The 19,134-nt window shown below is 42.2% G+C and overlaps 2 protein-coding genes across 2 annotated transcripts; both read right to left on the bottom strand.

Annotated features, from left to right (window-relative positions):
• Nucleotides 1-808: 808 nt before the first annotated feature.
• Nucleotides 809-2,496, bottom strand: LOC122027734 (probable WRKY transcription factor 65). Its single transcript, XM_042586744.1, has 3 exons — nt 1,884-2,496; nt 1,662-1,799; nt 809-1,562 (listed from the first exon to the last, which is right to left on the bottom strand). Exons 1-3 carry the CDS (start codon nt 2,027-2,029, stop codon nt 989-991), a joined length of 858 nt encoding a protein of 285 aa, XP_042442678.1. The 5' UTR covers nt 2,030-2,496; the 3' UTR covers nt 809-988.
• Nucleotides 2,497-13,579: 11,083 nt separating this feature from the next.
• LOC122027916 (heat stress transcription factor C-1a-like) lies at nt 13,580-14,832 on the bottom strand. Its single transcript, XM_042586929.1, has 2 exons — nt 14,418-14,832; nt 13,580-14,331 (listed from the first exon to the last, which is right to left on the bottom strand). The coding sequence occupies exons 1-2, from the start codon at nt 14,631-14,633 to the stop codon at nt 13,687-13,689; spliced, it is 861 nt and encodes a 286-aa protein (XP_042442863.1). The 5' UTR covers nt 14,634-14,832; the 3' UTR covers nt 13,580-13,686.
• Nucleotides 14,833-19,134: the final 4,302 nt, after the last annotated feature.

Genomic DNA, 19,134 nt, shown 5'->3' with positions numbered 1-19,134 from the left:
ACAATTAAGAAGCATAAGTAGCGCCACGTCACACGCTATGATATTATAAAGGGGCCCACACGACTTAACTCCAGATGGTGACGTGGAGCATCAACTTGGCTCGGGCCCCGTGCTGATGTGTAAGGTTGGGCCCCAGTCTGCCTCTCGAATTATCCCTTTCAATGTGGATGCAGCTAGGAAGGGTTGAGTTAGACAAGGATGTTTACCTAATCTCACTCACGCCATTTTATTTCTTTTTATTAAATCTTCTTCCAGCTGAATAATTCCTCTCTTCTATCTTCTTGCCCTTTAAGCAACCTCATATTTAAAAATAAAATAAAAATAAATAAAATTGTTATCAATACGAATATTTCAAGCTGTATCACATCTGACGTCATGCTTACGCGCCTTCTGACGTGGACGTGTAATTTTCCGCAACTGGATTCCGACCCCCAAAATCCAAATTGGCTAGTATTTAAGCATGGATTCCACGTGCATCTCATCCACGACAATCATTGATGCAAAGTGGAAGCTGATCTGACACTCACGAGCGCAGGAAAAGGAGGGCAAATTATGAAGGAACGGGGAAGATGGATTGGAAATGCATCGATCGATGGCTTTGATTGAAATGGTCCCATTGGATTCGAGCATCGAAAGCGACGACGATGGTGTAAAGAATCGCCACCAATGAACCGCGACGGCGGAGTCCGGACGACGAAGGCCGGCGGCGGCGGCTTTGTCGATGCTCGCACACAGAAGAATCTCCGAAACCAATAATTCAAATTTTTTATAAGCAGAGAAAGGAACAATTTTCTTTCGAGATTTTAAATTTTAAAAAGGGGGAAATATTTGTCTGATGGATAAATATCAGTTATTCGAGCCATATTTTTCTCTTTTTTTTTCTAAAAAAAAAAAAGGGGAAGAAATATCGGTGCCGGTTTTTGTACGTCAACTACTGATCGGACCGATCGACGGACGGACGGACGGACGGAGCGGATGCGGGGAGGGGTCATCCCGTGGTCCCCACCCAGGATGCGGACGCCAGCTCCCGGCGGAGCACCACCGAGTACTCCGGCAGCTCCCCCAGCCCCGCGAACAGCGAGTCCTCCTCGTCGTCGCCGAAGGATTCCTCGCGCTCCTCCGGCAGCGTCGCCGCGACGGCGCTGCCGATGGCGGCCTCGGCCTCGGCGAAGAAAACCGAGCCGTAGAGGAGCTCGCTGGATCCGGCGGCGGAGGGGGAGGTGGAGGCCGTCGAGCAAACGTCGACGGGGAACCACTGCTGGTGGGAGAGCAGCGATGATTCCTCGGAGATCAAATCGGAGAACTTGGCATCCTCCTCCCCCTCGATCGACTCCGGAAGGCTGGGCTCGCTCTGTGGCAGGAGTGGGGCCGGCGGCGCCTGCTCCTCCAGGGGCGACGGCGGCGGCGGCGGTGCGACGTACTTGTGGTGATTCTTGGGGAGCGGCCACGAGTGGTTGTGGTCGAAGGAGTAAGTCACCATGATCACAGCCGGGTCTAGCCGGCTCCGCTCCACCTGCTTCCTCGCCGGACACCCCTTAGAACTGCTGCACCGGTAGTAACCCCTGCGCCGCCGCCGATCAAACAAATTTTTTTTAAAAAAAAAATCCCAAATTTTGAGCTCGTTTAATTTCCCGAATTAATCGTCGCCTAATCTAACTCACCTGGGATACGGCGATCCCTTGATGGGCTTCTGCCCGTACTTCCTCCAAGCCCACGAATCCGGCGGCGGAGCCCCCTCGCCGCCTCCCTTCGTCTCGCTTATCGGCACCGTCATCACCCGCTTCTCCACCGCCCGCCGGCTGCATGCTCAGTCCTCACTCAGTCCGATTATTGAAACCAACACAGAATTGACGACACTGGCAGAGTCCTACAAGTCCACTCACCTTCTCTTAGGAGACGGAGCCAGAGACTGCGTCGGCGGCAGCGACTCGTCGCCGGATCCAGCGCCCGACGTCGGTCTGGCGTCGCTCCCGACCTCCTCGCGCTCGCACTTGTCCAGCTCCTCGTCCTTGCTACCTCTGCCGTTCATTAATACCCAAAAGGCTAAAGCCGATCGATCGACTTCCCCACAACTAATTACAATTTACAAACCTGATCTCTCACACTCGCATCGCCTAGCTAGTTTAATTTTTAGCCAGACATTAAAGACCAGGAAAAATCATGGAAAACCAACTGAGATCAAATCGAAGAAATGAAAAGCAGAGTGGTTGGAAATGGGGACGGAAGGGGAGCAGTTCTAATACTGATCGACGCTGGCATTTTAAAAAGCATAAAACTGGGTGTCGTTTGTGGGAGACGTTGTCTAGGACTTGCTCGCCATCACTGCACTCCGAGGGACGAATAACTCCACCTAAACAATTGAAAGATGAGACAGCGACCGCCCCTGCACCACCAACGCCAATAACCTTCCGATCCTTACTGCTCTGCACATCATTCTAATACTATATTATTATTCCTCTTCCCCAAAACGAGTTGAGATCCGGCACAGCAATCCAGCTACTAGTAGATTTACAAAGAGATCCTATGAGATTTGCCAAATTTTTTGCACGAATTGGTGACGGCCCCACTGAATCTAAGATTTGCATCCAACTGTAATCGAAGATAAACCGAGTTAAGACTTTTAGCTGCGCTTACTTTTCAAACTCATCTAGAAAAAAACAGAGATCTCTACTTTTCTGCAGCGTGCGCGATGGCTTTGCCGCTTCGGTTTTACCCATTCAATCTTTCAGACGAGTGAAACCGCCCTACGAACCTGCACAGAATTTGCATTGGCCAGCTAATCAAATATTTGTTTTTCTTAGTTATCCTTTTATTTTAAAAATTAGTGGTCCTTGATGGTTTTGGTTGACTTTAGGCGACTTGGATTTGTATATTATATTTCCTTTGTTTGGTCAAACATACATTTTCACAAGCCAACGCAACTGGATTAGATTCCTCGTGCATGCCTTTGAGGAACCGAAACCTACGGTCACTTTACGCAAACTTGTCTCGCAAGTATCTGATTAATATATAAATTTGATTAATCATTTTGCAAGGCTGGAAGAACGTGAGTGTAGATACAAGAAAAACAAGAGGCAGGAAAAGGGCTTTAAAATATCGGCTCTGAGTTGTCTTCCGTCACTAGTTTTATTTTACATGGTGAATGGAATAATTAATGACTATATCCGTTTGGCTTTCGTGATTATTTGTATTACTTGTTAAAAGTAATTCAGATTTATTTGCAATAATAAATATTATTTTGACCAGTTCAGTTCAGTATATAATAATTATAGGAAGTTCACTGGTTGTAGCTCAGATCTAAATATAGAGCTCGTGTGATATGGTTACGAATATTTTTAATTTTTGCCAATTGATGATGTTAAACTTGGTTTAGGCCGGACCACATAGGCCCAACCTTCCGTCAAAGTTGCAATTTTAATGAGATTTAGCTCGAAGTCTTGGTGAAATTTGTAGAGTTCGAGCTCCTTCGGATGGACTGCTTTTTACACAATTATTCTGATCAATTGACACTGAAAACCTGTGAAAAAGCTTTAGAAGATCTCACAGCAGGTATTAATTATTAGGCGTAGGGGGTGTATTAGCACAGCTGAGATTCTCTAGTTCGCATTTATAAATTAAAGGATAATCTCTTTATATGTATGGATGGAGATTAATAGTCTATATCTGTAAAATAGATAGGACCATCAACTTCTACCAATGTATGTAAGTGGATCATCCTCTGATCCGTAAAATGTGGACTAAAGGATCCGACCTTGTATTAGTAGGCTTTCTTGTGGGACGTCAAATGATTTCTTCTTTTTTTTTACTTATATGGCCCATTTACTATCCCACGTTATGAGATTTTGTTAGTCTCCCACGAAAAAATTTCTCCATATCTGAGCACCAACACTACCCCTCCTATTGCCTCTCATTGTTTGCCTCTCTCGTGATTATAAGTAGGGTTGTAAATGAACCAAGCGTTCGTGAACAAACTTAGTGTTCGGCTTGGTAAGAGCTTGTTTATATTCGTTCAATATACACAAGATTAATTAAACAAACAAGCTTGAAGAGTTTGTTAAGCTAAACAAACAAGCTTGAACACATATGTGTTCAGCTCGTTAACGTTCGTGAACAACGTTCGTGAACAATGCTCGTGAACAATGTTCACGAACCATATTAATTAATAAAACTCTTTTTAATATGCTAAATAAATAATAAAATAAAATAAATAAATAAATTTAAATTATCAAACTCAATAACCAATCAAACAAGCTTGAATTGAGAGCTTGATAACATCTAAATGAACCAAGTTCGAGCCAAGCTCGAACCAAACTCAAACCAAGCCTGAATTGAGAGCTTGATAACATCTAAACGAACCAAGCTCAAGCCAAGTTTCAAACAAGCTCAAGCTCGTAAAAAATAAACCAAGCCAAACTTGAACACTCATTTCAAAAGTTTGGTTCATTTTAAGCTCGGCTCGGCTCGGTTCGGTTACCTTATTAAACAAGCTTGAACACCCCAAAGTTCAGCTTGGCTCGGTTTGTTTACAACCCTAATTATAAGAGTTAGTAGTTATCTGTGATTTATCTCTTTTATATTAGTTCTGAGACGGATTGACAGGGACATTGATGATAAATATAGTTATCTTTTATCAACTTCTTATGATTTACCTTTGTTGGCATGTTAGTACTAATTTATTATCTCTCCATTATTCGAAATTTGAGTCAGACAGAGGGCGACGGAGATGATGCTGATGTTGACGGAGAGGCGACTTTGACGCACTCGGTGTATGCGCATCCGAAAAGCAAACCTTCACGTGGAACTCTCTGATCTATAGTATGAAGACTAATAGTGCCTAAACTTTGCACACACTCAAGCAAGTATCCTGGAGTGCTAGAAACCAGAAATTAAGGAAAAAGTTATCGGTGCAGACCCTCCGAGGCTCAAGTCAGGTCTTTTTTCTCAGAAGAACAATGTACAATGAAAAAAGAACTTTTGAAAACAAGCGAGTATGTGTGCGTACATGGCTAAGGAAGGGGACCTCTCTTTTTATATGACGCTGCATACTTTCAGAGCCTACTTGTTGTTAGAGAATGTCGGGTGTCAGGGTCTGTCGACTGAGAGAAGATGGAAGGTTCCATTCACGGGTGATAGCAGACCACTGGAATATTCCCTAACGTATGACAGTTATTCTCTAACAGAGGGTTACGATTCCCTTGCATTGTTGTCGCTTAGTGCTTACCATCCTGCTAAATCAGGTTTAGCTATAAACAGCTCAGGATGACCGTTTAGATGTATCACTCGGCTTGAGTTTTGATGAGGAGGATGAAATGTGACGAGGGACCCATCTTTCACGCCTTGATCGTTAAAGAGCCAGTTAGGAGTTGTTTTAGTGAAAGTACCAAGCCTAGCTACACGACCTGAGTTGGGGAAGTTCGATGAGTTGGGGGCAGGTCAGGAGCTAGTACTGTAGGACCGTTGGGCCGGCTAGAATGGGGGGTTGAATAGCCCTGAATAAAACACAAGCCTTTCTCGGACAATTAAGCTAACACTTGAAAAAATAGATTAAGCAGAAAATAAAGCATAAAAACGAGGCACCGGATTTGACTTGGTAACAACCGGGGAGGTTGTTAATCCAAGGAAGATGGTTGCACTAAGAACTCCTTCAGGCGGAGAAACCTCGTTTACAGCAGTGTAGGCACAAAAAGAATGAACCTAATCAAAGCAGTGGAAGCACACAAGTGTTGTTACAATTTTTTTAACTGATTAAAAGCTTCTAGACCAAGGCTATATTTATAGCCTTGGTCGGGGCGCCTGGAAGGGCTCCGAGCGCCCTGGGGGGATAAAGTTTTATCCCCCAACGTTCAGATCGCGTAAATCGCGATCTTGGTCAAAATCAGGGTCCGGGCGCCCGGAAGCATTCCGGGCGCCCCGGACAGCTCCGGGCGCCCGGAAGCATTCCGGGCGCCCCGGACAGCTCCGGGCGCCCGGATTGGTTCCGGGCGCCCCGGAGCAAAAAGTCAACTGCGGTTGACTTTTTGTCCGGGACCACTTCTCCGTTAAGTCCCCGTCTCGGTCCGGGTCTTCTGCTCCGGATCCGCTTGATTGGGTGATCTCTGACATCCGGAATAGGGCTCACCCGAACCCATCTTCCGGTCTTCTCGAGCATGCTTCCCTCCGGCTTCTCGTCCCTCGGAATTGCCGCGTGTCCCTTCTCGTCCACCAGCGTACTCATCCGCAGACTTCGTCCCTTGATCGCACCCCATGCCGACCTTCGCGCTAGCTGCGTCTCTTGCTCCCCGAGCAAGCTTCCTCTCCGGCTTTCGTACCTCGGAACCATCGCGCGCACTTCCTTCTCGTCTGCCGGTGTACTCTTCCGCAGCGCCTCGTCCCTCGGACGCACCGCGTGCCGTCCTTCTCGCTAGCTGCGTCTTCCGCTCGAGTACCTGTGCCCCTAAGCTCCTGCACACTTAGACACAAGGTTAAATACAATGCAGGACCTAACTTAACTTGTTGATCACACCAAAACAACCTTGGGGTTCCAACAATCTCCCCCTTTTTGGTGTGATCAACCCAAGTTAAGCTAGGGCCAACAATAGATATGAAATTAATTGCAATAATATGCAACATGATAGAAAAAATTAAAATTTCAAATTTTAATTTACAATTTTTTCTACCTCCCCCTAGACTTATACTTTCCCTTCTCCCCCTTTGATCACAATAAAAATGGGGTTCCAAAAAAAACAATCTAAGGGTAAAAGATTTAAAAAATATTTCAATAAATTTCTAAGTTTTTAAGAAATTTAGAAAGTTTTTCTAAGTAATTTAAGCTGAGATTTCTTGTTTAAAAAGATTCTTAACAAAAAATTGATTTTTGAGAATAAAGAGATTCTAAGCAAGTAAATTTCTAATTTGAAATAAAATGTTTTGAATAACCTTTTTCAAGCACTAATTAATTCTTGTATTAATGCTTCATTAGTAAGTTAATTAAACATTTATTTCACTATTTTGGCTTCCAGGTCGTGGCGAGGCACTAGGCCTTCTTGGTTATTGGAACAACAACCACTTCCTTAGACAAAGCCTCATAAAGAAATTCTTTGTTTAATTTTCTCACTTAAAGCGCCAATTTTAATTTTAAAATTAATTTAAGCATGATTTAGGAACCCAATATAGGTTCCAACTTACTGGATTAACTAAAAAGTTTTTAGGAACATATTTTCTTGAAATGTTCCTAATTTGTCCAGGGTGATATTTAAAGTACCAATTTAAATTATTAAATCTTCTAACATTGGTTTTAGATGAACATGCATGGTTTTTCAAGTTGTCTACTTCAATTTTCAAATCATCATTTTCAAGTTTCAATTTTTCATTTGCTAGTATTAATTTATCTAATTCTTCTAAGGGACAAGACTTAGCTAGAATTACTTTTAAATTTTTATTTTCACCTTCTAATTTGCCGCAATCTTTTGTTAAAAGTTTAACAAACTTAAACATTTTATCGGGAGGAAGAGATCGTACCTGACTTACCTTGTCGATCTCGTTATGCATTTCTCTCAACTGCTGCTTTCTTCCGACGTGTCTCCCCCTTCATCGATGCTCTCGATGCTCATTTCGGAAGAGCTTGAATCGCAGTCGTTGTCTTGATGACTCGCCATCAGTGCGAGTCCGGAGAATGCTTCGACTTCCGATTCGGACGACGTATCGTCCCACGTCGCCTTCAGGGCCTTTCGTTTTTGGATAGACTTCTTACCCTTTTCCTTGTCTTTGTTCTTCAGCTTGGGGCAGTTGTCCTTGACATGCCCTTCTTCGTCGCAATGGTAGCAGCGGATCGTTCTTTTTTTTCTACCCTGTGGATGGTTAGTTTTTTAGAATTATATAACTTCTTAAATCGTCTTACCATCATTACCATTTCCTCGTCGTCGAGAGAAGATTCTGATTCAGGTTCGTCTCTCGAAGCTTTGAGGGCGACGTTGTTCTTTGGCTCTCTCATTCCTGCACATCTTGACTCGTGCACTTCAAATGTTGAAAAAAATTCTTCTAATGAAATTTTTTCTAAGTCCTTCGAAATGTAAAAGGCATCTACTAATGATGCCCATTTTGAATTTCTAGGGAAAGAATTTAAAGCATACCTGAGCGAATCTCGGTTACTTACCTCTTCTCCGAGATTCGAAAGTCCGGTGATGAGCTCCTGTATCCTCGAGTGTAGATGTGCATTTTGTTTCACCTTCTTCAAGACGGAGGTTGGTGAGCTGGTTGCAAAGTAAGTCCCGTCTCGCAAGCTTGGCTTCGGATGTTCCTTCGTGTAATTCAAGGAACTTCTCCCAAAGCTCCTTTGCCGAATTGTAGGTGCCGACACGGTTGACTTCTTGTGGAGGAAGTACGGTTAGCATATGGAATTCTGCTTTCTTGTTTGCCACGTACTCGGCCTGCTCTTTCTTTGTCCATTGACTTTTTGTTTTGCCCTCGGGAGCTTCAAAACCGAGTTCTATTATTAATAACAAATCAAAATCGGTACCGAAAAATACCTCCATGTGCTTCTTCCAGCTTGCAAAGTCCCCCTCGAATTTTGGCGGGTGGATGTTAGATCCGGCCATCTCGTTGCTTCGTTCGGCGGTTAGTCCTCCTAAAACGTCTCGGCTCTGATACCACTTGTAGGACCGTTGGGCCGGCTAGAATGGGGGGTTGAATAGCCCTGAATAAAACACAAGCCTTTCTCGGACAATTAAGCTAACACTTGAAAAAATAGATTAAGCAGAAAATAAAGCATAAAAACGAGGCACCGGATTTGACTTGGTTACAACCGGGGAGGTTGTTAATCCAAGGAAGATGGTTGCACTAAGAACTCCTTCAAGCGGAGAAGCCTCGTTTACAGCAGTGTAGGCACAAAAAGAATGAAGCTAATCAAAGCAGTGGAAGCACACAAGTGTTGTTACAATTTTTTTAACTGATTAAAAGCTTCTGGACCAAGGCTATATTTATAGCCTTGGTCGGGGCGCCTGGAAGGGCTCCGGGCGCCCTGGGGGGATAAAGTTTTATCCCCCAACGTTCAGATCGCGTAAATCGCGATCTTGGTCAAAATCAGGGTCCGGGCGCCCGGAAGCATTCCGGGCGCCCCGGAGCAAAAAGTCAACTACGGTTGACTTTTTGTCCGGGACCACTTCTCCGTTAAGTCCCCGTCTCGGTCCGGGTCTTCTGCTCCGGATCCGCTTGATTGGGTGATCTCTGACATCCGGAATAGGACTCACCCGAACCCATCTTCCGGTCTTCTCGAGCATGCTTCCCTCCCGCTTCTCGTCCCTCGGAATTGCCGCGTGTCCCTTCTCGTCCACCAGCGTACTCATCAGCAGACTTCGTCCCTCGATCGCACCCCGTGCCGACCTTCGCGCTAGCTGCATTTCTTTCTCCCCGAGCAAGCTTCCACTCCGGCTTTCGTACCTCGGAACCATCGCGCGCACTTCCTTGTCGTCTGCCGGTGTACTCTTCCGCAGGGCCTCGTCCCTCGGATGCACCGCGTGCCGTCCTTCTCGCTAGCTGCGTCTTCCGCTCGAGTACTTGTGCCCCTAAGCTCCTGCACACTTAGACACAAGGTTAAATACAACGCAGGACCTAACTTAACTTGTTGATCACACCAAAATAACCTTGGGGTTCCAACAAGTACGAGCTCCATCTTATATTTCAAATCTGGGGGACCTATCTTAGCTGTGACCGTCTGATACGGTGTATGAATATGGGGTCTGCAGGATGATCTGGCAAGGAGTCAAAGTCACAAAAGGGTCAAAAGTCATGTCAGCCTGGCGGTCAAAAGTTTAGCCCTCGTGGCTAGTCAAAAGTTATACCAGCCTGGAGGTCAAAGGTTTAGCCTCCGTGGTAATACCATCGTGGAGGTCAAGAATCAGAATTACAAGGGGGTCACAGTCAAAGCTTCAGTTTAGGGACTGTGGTCAAAGGACCGTATTTACGAGGTGGGCCGGATCTGACCTGGAAGGGAATCGAAAGTAGACCCGACCCACAGGATTAAAGTCGATTATCGGATCCATGGTCAGATATAATCAGAGATTGAGTGCGACCAGGAACCAGCTTATGGATTGGAGGGGTGTACCGAATGCCAATGAAAAGATGCAGGTCAGGAATCAGACCCAGCGTGCAGGTCGGAACGCATATACCGTTGATAACAATAAGCAGATGCGGGTCGAGAATCGGACCCAGCGTGCAGGTCGGGACGTACATGCCTTGGATAAGTAATTAGCATATGCGAGTCGGGAATCAGACCCAACGTGCAGGTCGGGACGTACATGCCTTGGATAGTAATTAGTAGATGCGGGTCAGGAATCAGACCCAGCGTGCAGGTCGGGATGTACATGCCTTGCATAGTAATTAGCAGATGCGGGTCGGAAATCAGACCCAGCGTGCAGGTCGAGACGTACATGCCTTGGATAGTAATTAGCAGATGCGAGTTGGGAATCAGACCCAGCGTGCAGGTTGGGACGTTCATACCAGGGATAACAACAGACGGACACAGGTCAGGGATCTGACCCAGCGTGCAGGTCAGGACGTTCATACCATGGATAACAACAGATGGACACAGGTCAAGGATCTGACCCAGCGTGCAGGTCGGGATGATCATACCATGGATAACAGACGGACACAGGTCAGGGATCTGACCGAGCGTGCAGGTCAGGACGATCATACCATGGATAACAGACGGACACATGTCAGGGATCCGACTCAACGTGCAGGTCGGGATGTTCATACCATGGATAATAACAGACGAATGCAAGGCGGAAAGTTCATGCCATGGATAATAGCCAACTCAGCGTACAGGTCGGGAAACAGTAGATTGGCGATAGATACATGTTTCAAATGACGTAGGCGAAGGTGGATTAGGAGGCCAGACACTACATGACAAATAGTCCTGCAAGGAATCGTAACCACCTGTTAGAGAACAATCATCACATGTTAGGAAATATTCTAACGGTGGGAGGCTCATACTCCTCTTGGTTCCTTCGCCGGCCTATGAGAGAAAGCCACGTGTTGACCACCGCCAGACAGAGCCTGACACCCGACATTCCCTGACATTCGCCAGGTTCCAGAAACCTCAGTTGTCGTATAAAAAGGGATGCTTTGTCCCTTACGCAGGTACGCTCTCTTGTCATTTCTTACCAGTCTTTTACTTTTTCTTGCTTTCTCTGTGATTTTTGAGGAAAAAGTACCTGACTTGAGCGTCGGAGGGCCTGACCCGGGGACTTTTTACCTGGTTTCTGATCTCTAATGACCGTGTGACTCGTCTGAGTGTGTGCAGAGCAATAGCGCCGCCATCCTGAGCTTTTCTTTTCGTACAACCGCCCTTGTGCACCTGTCCACGGGGTACCTCGCTGATTCAGCATCTCAACGACTTTCCGTCAACATTTAGCACAGCAAGGCCCGCCCTCATCCGACTCAGCTTCTGGACGGGATCACCGTCCAAGAAATATGTGGCTGATAATATGAGGCGGTCCAACTCCTTTTTTTCCTGACTGTTAACTATCATATTCCTTTAATTAGTGACCGTCACATCTCCTTATCTTTTAACTACCCGATGTACTGTATCAATACATATAACATAATATGTAGTTACCTATGTATCAATTCAATCTAGAAAGAAATGTAAGGAATCTTTTTAGATGTAAAAAAAAATTCTTTCGTAAATGTGTAAATGTATTATCAGTTTTCTATAATGAATTTAGATAGAATCAAATAAAAAAACTATTTAGAAATGAATAATTTTTATTTGTGTGCGTCGCTTCTTAATTTCGTGGTCAAGCGGAAACGCCTCGCCCTCAAATCGAAGAAACTCGGTATGCTGCGGGTAGGCTAAAACATTAATGGGCTGAGTTGTTAACGGGCTATAGGCTTCGTGACGGATGGTCCTGTAAAATGAGTTTCGATATAAAAAAAAAGGAGGAAATCAAAATCTATTTAGGCACGCTGTGATTTGTTGACTTTTCTTCCTTAGACTCTCCCTCGTTGAGAGAAGAACTTTGGTTGTTGGCCACTACTGCAGAAACCTCTGCTGCGGCGTTGTGATTGAACATTTTCCTGTTTCTTTATTGCCATCATTCAAGAATCTATCAACACTATGTTAATCTTATCCTTGACCGAACACTACAAAAGGCCACATCACTTGAATAGTTGAATAGTAATATCCAGATTTGATAAATCAACGAGTAGCATTATAGAGTTTATTTGGTCTAATCCCTCTATGCACGCCTCCACTTTTAACTAAAGAGAATATAATCTCGTTGCGTTATGCGTTTTCGTATAAATTAAGTGATTCTGTTGCTGATCACAAGCCTCGTAGAAATACAATACTTGTGCCCTTTGATTCTCGGCTAGACATGCAGCTGCTAATGTGGAGAGGAATCTCACTTCCTTCCTACTCTTTTAATTTGTTTCTGCTGATTCAGTGCCTTCTTTTAGACGGGCTCGACCAAACTTCTGTTGCGAGACAATTTCAAATGGCTTTTGGTTTGGAGTTGTGCCCCAGCATACAGGACGATTGTGATATTTCTCTTAATTTCCATTTATTTGTAGAAGCAATATGTTGCGTCTCTTCATGGACTTGTAATTGCAGCCTGACCTGTCGTTGTTTCTAGACACCTAGATATACAGAAGGTTATGCTTGGTTATATCCATGTAACAAGTTCACATCAAGAGATTCTGAGTTGTTGGGAAATTACTTCAAGTAGATAGTATCGTTTCCCATCACCTTTTTGCTTACTGACTTTATCAGACATATACCGATGACAAATATATTTACAAAGTGTGACGAGCAGAAAAAAGAAGAAGAATGCATGGTGACCTGAAGACTTTCAAAAGTTAATACTCGAGTATTTTCAAGAAGCACCACTTTGGATAATGACTAGTAGGCTCAATTGAGGAACTATATATATTGCCTTAATAATTGAACTAGCTAGCTAGGATAAGGTCCGGGGCAGCACTACAGAATGTAGTTCAGGACCACAGCTATATATAGAATGAAAAGAAAATTTCAAAGATACGCACTGAGATATTTATCTATTCTGCACACTTATCCTGTGTCCTCCCAGATCTATCTATCTATTTATCCATCTATTGGTTGACCCTCAGAAATTGCTTGTTATTCGACGGGAAAGAATCACTTTTTTTTTTTTTTTCTGAATAAACAAACTCTCAAACATTAAATTTATTTATAAATCATTCAGTCCCTAAAAATGCCCTGTTCAGGTCAATAATTAAATGTAACCATCACATTTATTATCGCGTAGGCTGTGCCTGCTTTTCGCAGGCCATGCTGATTCGATCTCGTGGACCCTGCACGCTGCTGTTCACCCTGTGCTTTACCTCATGGCCCCTGCTTTCTTGTCCTTCTCAACGAAAGGCCAGTCACGAGATTCCCTGCATCCTTATCGCATACTCTAGCGGAGGAACGGACTTCGGCGGTGGCGCTCCCTCGACGCCAAGATGAGCCATCGCCACCACATCCTGCTTCCTCCGATTGATATATAGCTTCTGGTAACACTTAATCTATCTGCGATTGAAAACGACGATATGTCGATATCTAATTTATATATCGTTTCTGACCTTTTTGCGTTGAAAGATTCTCATATCTAGATTTATTTTTTAAATTTAGTTCTAGTGCCAAATGAGCTGGGTAACTTTATGAAAAGAACACCACATATGATTTGAAAACTAGAAGAATACGTGGCCCAGTAAAGAGAATGGGAAATCGGCTGCTGCTGTTGCTGCTGTAGTCTCTGAACTCGTCATGGCGACTCCAAACTCGTGTGGATCGACGAGACTCGCCGCCGGAACAGGATTCCAGCTATTATGGGCGAGCAATGGCTCACCAGGTGTTCGTTGAAAGGCTTCTGATGAAAGAACAGGGAGCTCCTGCGTCGGATGAGGAGGAGGCAGCGACGGCTTGATGCCGGCCATACGCCTCTTCTTGGCGGCGGCCGAGTACTGCTGCTGCTGCTTCTTGGAGCGGATGAACCTGGACAAGAGCTGAGGCTCCTCGGCTATCTTCAGGAGGAAGGAGAGCATCTGGCGCGGCTTCCTCTCGGTCGCCTGCAACCGTTCGCTCATCCGTTGGAGCTCCGCGTCGAGCGCCATCTGCTCCTGCCGTAGCCGGTGGAGCTCTTGCAGCAGCTCCGCCTCCTCCGCTGCCCCTTCCATGTCCTTACAGTCATCGCCGCTGCTGCCGCTGCTGCTAGTGACATCGGAAAATTGACTCTTCTTAGCGCGTCGCGTGATGCGAGGGAGGAGGTGAATCTGCCCTCTGAGGAACGACAGATGAGCAAATTCCCATTTATCCTGATCCACCTTCCTGAATCCCTGATAGAAGATGAGCTCATAATCCATTAAAAATGGGGACTAATTGAACAGAAATCAACTGAAAGAGTACAATTCTGAGTACGTACATAAGTGTTGAGCTGGCGGACGAAACTGGAGAAGTTGCTGTGCTTGAAGTACAGGGGCAGAAGAACGCGAGAGAAGTCGCTGGGATTGGGCACCAGGAAGCTGTTGTTCCCCTCCCCCCACCGGATCAGAGAGTCCATCCTCGGGTCGCTCACCATCTGATACGTCTTCGCCACGAACGGAGCCACTTGCAAATTGTGATGATCCATTTTCTCCATTTCTAACTACTTATTCAAATATGTATACACAAAAGCGCGCAGAGAAGAGAAGAAGAGCAAGTAACACCTGAGACGGAGACAATTAATGAATGGACTAATTAATTGGAAGCCAAGCCAAGCCAAAGCCAAGCCATTTACTCCTCTTCTTCTCTGCTCCCTTGCAATGCATCTATCTATGTATCAATAATTATGTGTCAATTTATAGCCTCTCGACGAGTCACATACCGTTTATTTAATTGCAGAATCTAGACGCGTGTCCACTCTCAGAATCGACTGTACATGAGGTAGCTGAAACGATTGTAACTTGCGACGCATCACGTGGTCTGATAGTGTTTGTGCTGTTTTGTTTCGCCGATATATGTATTGGTGTCCGCCAAACGTCATAGTCATGGCATGGGCGGCTCGCGGATCTGACCTGAACAGTGAGCTGGATTTGGTATGTGAAACAGTGGATCTTTTGTTATTATTGTCGTGTTCCGATGACTGATAGCCGTTTAATTGATCCTTAATTCAGATCGGATTCATCTAAATCATTTAATCCCATATAAGGAATCATCCTTTCATTCACAATTCCCGCATGTTAAATTGAGAGTGGATCCTTTGATCTATAAATTATAGATTAGAGGATAATCTCTTATATGAGATTTGATAATTTAGATGAATTCTATTTATTTATGGGTGAAATTTATTCAAATCATTCAATTCCATACAAGGAATCATCCTCTGATCTATAATTTATAGACCAGAAAATCTCACCGGTTAGATTGAGAGTGGATCCTCTGATCCATAAGTTGTGGATCGAGGATGATCCCTTGTATGAGATTGGATAATTTAGATGGACCCTATCTATTTACGGGTAGGATCCATCCAAATCATCTAATTCCATACAAGAGACCATCCTCTGGTCCATAAATTATAGACCAAAGGATTTCACCTGTTAGATTGAGAGTGGATCCTCTAGTCCATAAATTATGAATTAAAAGATAATTCCTTGTATGATATTAGATAATTTAGATAGACTCTATCTATTTACGGATAAAATCCATTCAAATCATTCAATTTCATACCACAAACTAACATCTGGAACTATCCTATGGCGAAAGAGAGGACATTTAAAATGAATGCCTCAACTAAGGAGAGGCACCTCAAATTACGAGGTAAGATACCATTAATCTCCGATGTTTTTATGTAATAATATTTTATCCTATATTGAAAAAATAGCATTTAATTATCTTTTAGTCAAAAGTTTTATAAAGACAATCATATTTTTATCTTTATTTTTTGTCATTTTTTAATAATAATAAAATAAAAATATATATATTAAATTTACTATTATATTCTTCAATAAAATCCATAGATGAACATAAATAACAAAATAATAATAATAATAAATCAAAAACTTATTTCACCACTTTTATCAAACTAAAAAAACAAAATTCTAAATTGATGAATTAAAATCAAATAAAAATGAAAAAAAATCATTATTAAAAATCTCCTCTTCATTATCAAATATGACATATAATGAAGTAGAGCCAATTTTGATTTATCAATTTAGAGTTTTGGCTCTTTTTGCATTCAGTGAGAGTAGTGGAATGTGTTTTTGGTTGATTATTTCTTTTAGAGTTATTATTTTTCTATTATTTATATAGGTGCATGTATTAATTTTGTAAGAGTTTTTACTGGAGGATATAATGGTCAATTTAATATGAGATTATTATCGAAAAATGATAAAAAAAAGATAAAGACACAATTATCTTTTATTCATTGTCTGCCCCATTTGATGATAAGGATTAGAGTCGTCAATTTAGGTTGGGTCCGTCGGGTTGACCCGCCCCACTAAACAAGTTAAGCGGATTGGGTTGAAATTTTATCAACCTAAGCCCGTCGCGGGTCGATCTGCCTAGGCTCGCAACCCGCGCGGGTTAGCCCATGACGGGCTTGGGTTGACTCGTGGATTGAGAAACATATATAAGTTAAATTTTATGTCAATTTATTATTATTTTTGTTATAATTTTGAAATAAAAATAATACTTTTCATTCCACAAAAGTACATGTTTGTATCCATTTATATTTAAAATATATATTTATGGATACATTTGATGGATGAAATCTTTCCGAAGCAAAACGTTGAAAATATGAAATATTTTTTATTTTTTTTTAAAAAAAATTGATAGACCCGTGGGTTGACCTGTTAAATCCACAACCCGTCTTGGATTGGACTGGAAATTTGTTTACTTGCCAAGTTGAAGGGTCGGTCCACCTCGCCCTGCCAAATGGTTGGCCCGCCACAGGTTGACCCATCTAATAGCTCTAATGAGGATGATGAGAAGGAGATTTTTAATGATAAATTTTGTTTCATCTTTATTTGATTTTGATTCTTAATTTAGAATTTTTGTTTTTTTTAATTTGGTAAGGGTGATGAAATGAGTTTTTTTTATTAATTATTTTTTTTGAGAATTATTATTTTTTATTATTTATATTGATGTATATATAAATTTTATAAGGATTTTTATTGAAAAATATAATAGTTAATTTAATATACTTGCCCCCTTTAGGAATAAAAAAAATATAAGGATACAATTATCTTTTACAAGATTTCATATTCACTACAAAAATAATCAGGTTTACCGACGGAATATACCGACGGAATCTAATTCCGTCGGTATATTTTAATATTACCGACGGAATTCAACTTCCGTCGGTAATATTTTGATATTACCGACGGAATTTAAATTCCGTCGGTATTTTTCGAAATTACCGAGAATTACCGACGGAATTTAATTTCCGTCGGTAATCTCCGACGGAAATTAAATTCCGTCGGAGATTACCGACGGAAATTAGATTCCGTCGGTAATTCTGAAAAATAATCTCGGGAAACAATAAGATTACCGACGGGATCTAATTTCCGTCGGTAATCTCTGACGGAATTTAATTTCCGTCGGGGATTACCGACGGAATTTAAATTCCGTCGGTAATCCCGAAAAATATTATCGGAGAAATAACAGGATTACCGACGGAATCTAAATTCCGTCGGTAATTCTGAAAATAAAATTAGGGCACTGACCCTTCTCCTCTCGCGTGCTCGTCTTTCTCCTCTTCCGCGATTCCGGCGCAATCTCTCCACTCCGGTGATCTTCAGGTAAGTTCACTCCTTCTCGAGCCATTTTCTCCCTTTCCCAACCCCCGTCGGCCGCCAGCACGTTGCTGGTAGCTTTGTCAACTGCGAGCACAAGGCTTGCGGCTTTTTCGACTGCCAGCACGTGGCTGGTAGCTTTGCTGGCCGCCAGCACGAAGCTGGCGGCTTTGCCGGCCGCCAGCACGAAGCTAGGGGCTCCTGCAATTGTAATAACACTTGCTGCTCAAGGTCGTGGCTTTAAGGATACAACAACACCATTATATGCTATGCTGTCTCTAAGTATATGTTGTCTCTAAGTATTGTATCTTCAACATTTGTTTTTATGAAACCTTTTCTTGCTTGGATGTTTTTTTTATTGTATATACAAAGATTGCATTATTTTTCCTCTATCTCATCTTACACCACTAAACCATATAGACTAACACTGTTTATAACTGTCATTCAATTAAGTCATACCATTCGTCACTAATTTTCCATTCATGTTACCAACTCTTTGCGATCCTTCCCAATCCCTTTTTAAGAATGTGATGGATGCCAAATTGAAGATAATTGGACAAGTTCAATTGCTCAAAGGTTTTTCATTTCTTCAATTAAATGAAGCTTAGTTCAGATAGAAAATATCTTCTGTGGTTAAGCAAGCTTTAGACAGCTATATAAGATGGACTTACATAGTCAAGTGCCCATTATATATACACCCATTGTAATTTGATGTTGTTCCATGTATCTCTCACTTTTATTTCCAAGTTAGATAAGTTGTAAATTGTTTAGGTAGTATTTCAGTTATATATTATGCACAAAGAAGTCTGCTCATGAAGGTTGCTTGGATATCGATACAGGATAGTCTGAAAAATGGCAACTCCATCAAAAAGAGTGTATACTCTTTGATACTAGTTCATTTGTAAAATCTTTTCTTTTCATGAAAAATTATTTCTTTTCATAGAGGTTTGACTAACTTCTAGTTGCATAAATTCAAACCTAAAATAATTGGGAGTAAATTCAAACAGAATAAAAATATATTTATTCTGTTTTGATATTTTAATTTACACATTTCTAAATATTATATTATTATATATTTCAGGAGTTCCTATTAACATATTGATTATTACTGTCATCATCATCTGCTCATTTTTATTCATGTATCAAAATTAGTTATACATAAATTACTATAAAAATTTTATCGTATTCATAAATCTGATCATATTCTATTGTATTTTACTTTCTGCAGAATTTTCTATTATATGTGGATGTATTATATGAAGTATTTTCTATCATGGTATGTATTTAAATATCTAATTCTGTAAATTTGGATTTAGATATAAATATTTAGATAGTTTGGTTTGTTTCTATTATTGTGATTTATTTAGA

This window comes from Zingiber officinale, chromosome 10A (genome assembly GCF_018446385.1).
Source record: "Zingiber officinale cultivar Zhangliang chromosome 10A, Zo_v1.1, whole genome shotgun sequence".
Taxonomy (NCBI): Eukaryota; Viridiplantae; Streptophyta; class Magnoliopsida; order Zingiberales; family Zingiberaceae; genus Zingiber; species Zingiber officinale.
The sequence above is the reverse complement of the archived record's forward strand: the minus strand, read 5'-3'. Positions and strand labels throughout refer to the sequence as shown.

Excerpts from the sequence above, each read along its gene's own strand:
- LOC122027734 (XM_042586744.1), bottom strand. The coding sequence starts at position 2,029 with ATGAACGGCAGAGGTAGCAAGGACGAGGAGCTGGACAAGTGCGAGCGC. Across the intron at positions 1,800-1,883 it reads GCTCCGTCTCCTAAGAGAAG|CCGGCGGGCGGTGGAGAAGC; the intron begins GTGAGTGGACTT and ends CTGAGCATGCAG. Across the intron at positions 1,563-1,661 it reads AAGGGATCGCCGTATCCCAG|GGGTTACTACCGGTGCAGCA; the intron begins GTGAGTTAGATT and ends GCGGCGGCGCAG.
- LOC122027916 (XM_042586929.1), bottom strand. The coding sequence starts at position 14,633 with ATGGAGAAAATGGATCATCACAATTTGCAAGTGGCTCCGTTCGTGGCG. Across the intron at positions 14,332-14,417 it reads TCCGCCAGCTCAACACTTAT|GGATTCAGGAAGGTGGATCA; the intron begins GTACGTACTCAG and ends ATCTTCTATCAG.